The 2,327-nt window shown below is 36.2% G+C and overlaps 1 protein-coding gene across 3 annotated transcripts in view; it reads left to right on the plus strand.

The window, feature by feature from the left end:
* The window catches only part of SUGCT (succinyl-CoA:glutarate-CoA transferase), a 712,177-nt gene that overhangs the window by 288,450 nt on the left and 421,400 nt on the right, over nucleotides 1–2,327 (plus strand). For all 3 annotated transcript variants that reach the window (XM_011995105.1, XM_011995108.1, XM_011995107.1), the window contains one exon: nucleotides 1,019–1,090. In XM_011995105.1, coding sequence (XP_011850495.1) covers nucleotides 1,019–1,090 — 72 coding nt within the window. The remainder of the gene's footprint in view (nucleotides 1–1,018; nucleotides 1,091–2,327) is intronic.

The following is a 2,327-nucleotide window of genomic DNA, read 5'->3' on the forward strand; positions in this document are numbered from 1 at the left end:
CTTCCTTCCTTCCTTTCTCCTTCCTTTGCTTCTCCCTTCTTTCTATCTATGCTTCTTACACTTTGTAGAAACATAATGCTTCTTGCTTTATAATGCTCTTTGCCCTACAGGGAAAAAAAAAATGAAAATAAAACAAAAAATTCTTAATTGATCCAAACCATAATGGATATAGTATTTTATTTTGTACATTATAATGAATTTTCTTTATTTTTTTGAATCACTCTTTTTTATTTTTTTGACAAATGTTGTAACAGCGGAAGAGCTAGGAAATGCTTAGAACGATCTAAATGAAACCAACTATCCATATATAAAAGAAAAAGGGCCAGGCACGGTGGCTAATGCCTGTAATCCCAGCACTTTGGGAAGCCGACGTGGGCAGATCTTGAGCCCAGGAGTTTAAGACCAGCCTGGGCAACATATTGAGACCCCATCTCTACAAAAAGGACAAAATTAGCTGAGCGTGGTGCCATGCACCTGTAGTCCCAGATACCCAGGAGGCTGAAGCAGGAGGATTGCTTAAACCTGGGAGGTGGAACAGTAAGCTGAGATCATGCCATTGTACTCCATCCTGGGAGCCTGGGTGACAGAGCCAGACCCTTTCATCAAATATATATATATATACACACACACATACACACACACACAGACACACACACACACATATACATACATACGTGTGTGCATATATGTGTTTGTATATAGATACATATATATTGAGAGAGAGAGATCTATTCTGTGATGATGGAAATATTCTGTCTGTGCTGGCTAATACAATAGCCACTAGTCACATGTGGCTATTGAATGTTTGACATTTAGCCAGTGTGTATATATGTAGTATATCTTTTGTGGAAGATATACTATATATATACATATATGAAAAAGATACAAATTAATTGTTATTGAATTAATAACATTGCTTTAGAGCAAGCTTTCTCTATAGATATTTTAGAAATTAAAGTAAACTTCTGTGGTCTTGTCAACATATAAATAATATTTCCCATGTATTTATTTCTTTTAGGCTTTTAAAACCAAGGATGGCTATATCGTAGTTGGAGCAGGAAATAACCAGCAGTTTGCCACTGTGTGCAAGGTAATCTATAATTATTGGGATTGGTCTATGATCTTGTACAAAGCCAGGGAAAATTCAGTTTTGCCCAGGTCATAACCAACTTAGGCCCCCTGTATTAGCACCAAAAGTATAGGATTTTCATGCTTGTAAAGGATAAGGCAGAGTCCAAATTAGCATTCTGTGTTTTTTTGTGGTATCTGACTGCATTTTAAAATGAAGAATCGTAGTAGCTTAAATTGTCCTAAAACTTGACCTGCCTACCAGTCCAAACAAAATGGGTGAAAAACAAATCATTTTTAAAGAGACTTTTAACACTGGTATTTTTTTCTTTTTTCCCCTCCCTCCTTCCCTTCCTGCCTTCCTTTCTTCCTTTCGTTCTCTACCTTCTTCTTTTACTATATCAGGTTAATTGGACCCATATATAGTTAAGCTACTCCCATATTTATTTTATTTACTACTGGAAATTTTGAAACTGTTTTTCAACTTAACTTTTATTTAATGAGTACCTTTCTGAAGAATTTATGTTTCAAGGTTTTAGGAATTAAGATTATATTAAAATTGTTCCTTCTCAACAAGGCCTTAAAATAAAGGCCTTGGAATCATTTTAAATAATTTATTCTTAGGGATATTCTAAACTTGTAACATTTATTAGACTTAGCGATCTCGGAACACTGCAACCTCCACCTCCTTGCTTCAAGCGATTCTCCTGCCTCAGCCTCCAGAGGAGCTGGGATTACAGGTACACGTCACCATGCCTGGCTATTTTTGTGTTTTTAGTAGAGATGAGGTTTCACCATGCTGGCCAGGCTGGTCTCAAACTCCTGACCTCAATCGATCTGCCCACCTCAGCCTCCCAAAGTTCTAGGATTACAGGTGGAACCATTGCACCTGGCCTACTAGACTTTTTTTTTTTTTTTTTTTTTACTTGATGTTATGAGTTACCAAGACTTTGGTGTTTTGTTTTAATTTTAGAACTTAGGTATCTGTTCATTTTTTCTAGTTTTAATCCAGGGAATGTTTATTTTTATTTTTCTTAAATATATCCAAAGGCCTTACCTATTAAGGATTTTTTTCTTTCTTTTTTTTTTTTTTTTTTTTTTATAGTAAATTTACAATTATAAAGAAGAAAGAAAAGTCATTTTCTCAAGTTTACTCTGATCAAGATGAGGGCCGGGTGCGGTGGCTCACGCCTGCAATCCCAGCACTTTGACAGACCGAGAGGTGGGCAGATTGCCTGAGCTCAGGAGTTTGTGACCAG

The sequence above is a fragment of the Mandrillus leucophaeus genome, unplaced genomic scaffold (genome assembly GCF_000951045.1).
Source record: "Mandrillus leucophaeus isolate KB7577 unplaced genomic scaffold, Mleu.le_1.0 Scaffold472, whole genome shotgun sequence".
Classification (NCBI taxonomy): domain Eukaryota; kingdom Metazoa; phylum Chordata; class Mammalia; order Primates; family Cercopithecidae; genus Mandrillus; species Mandrillus leucophaeus.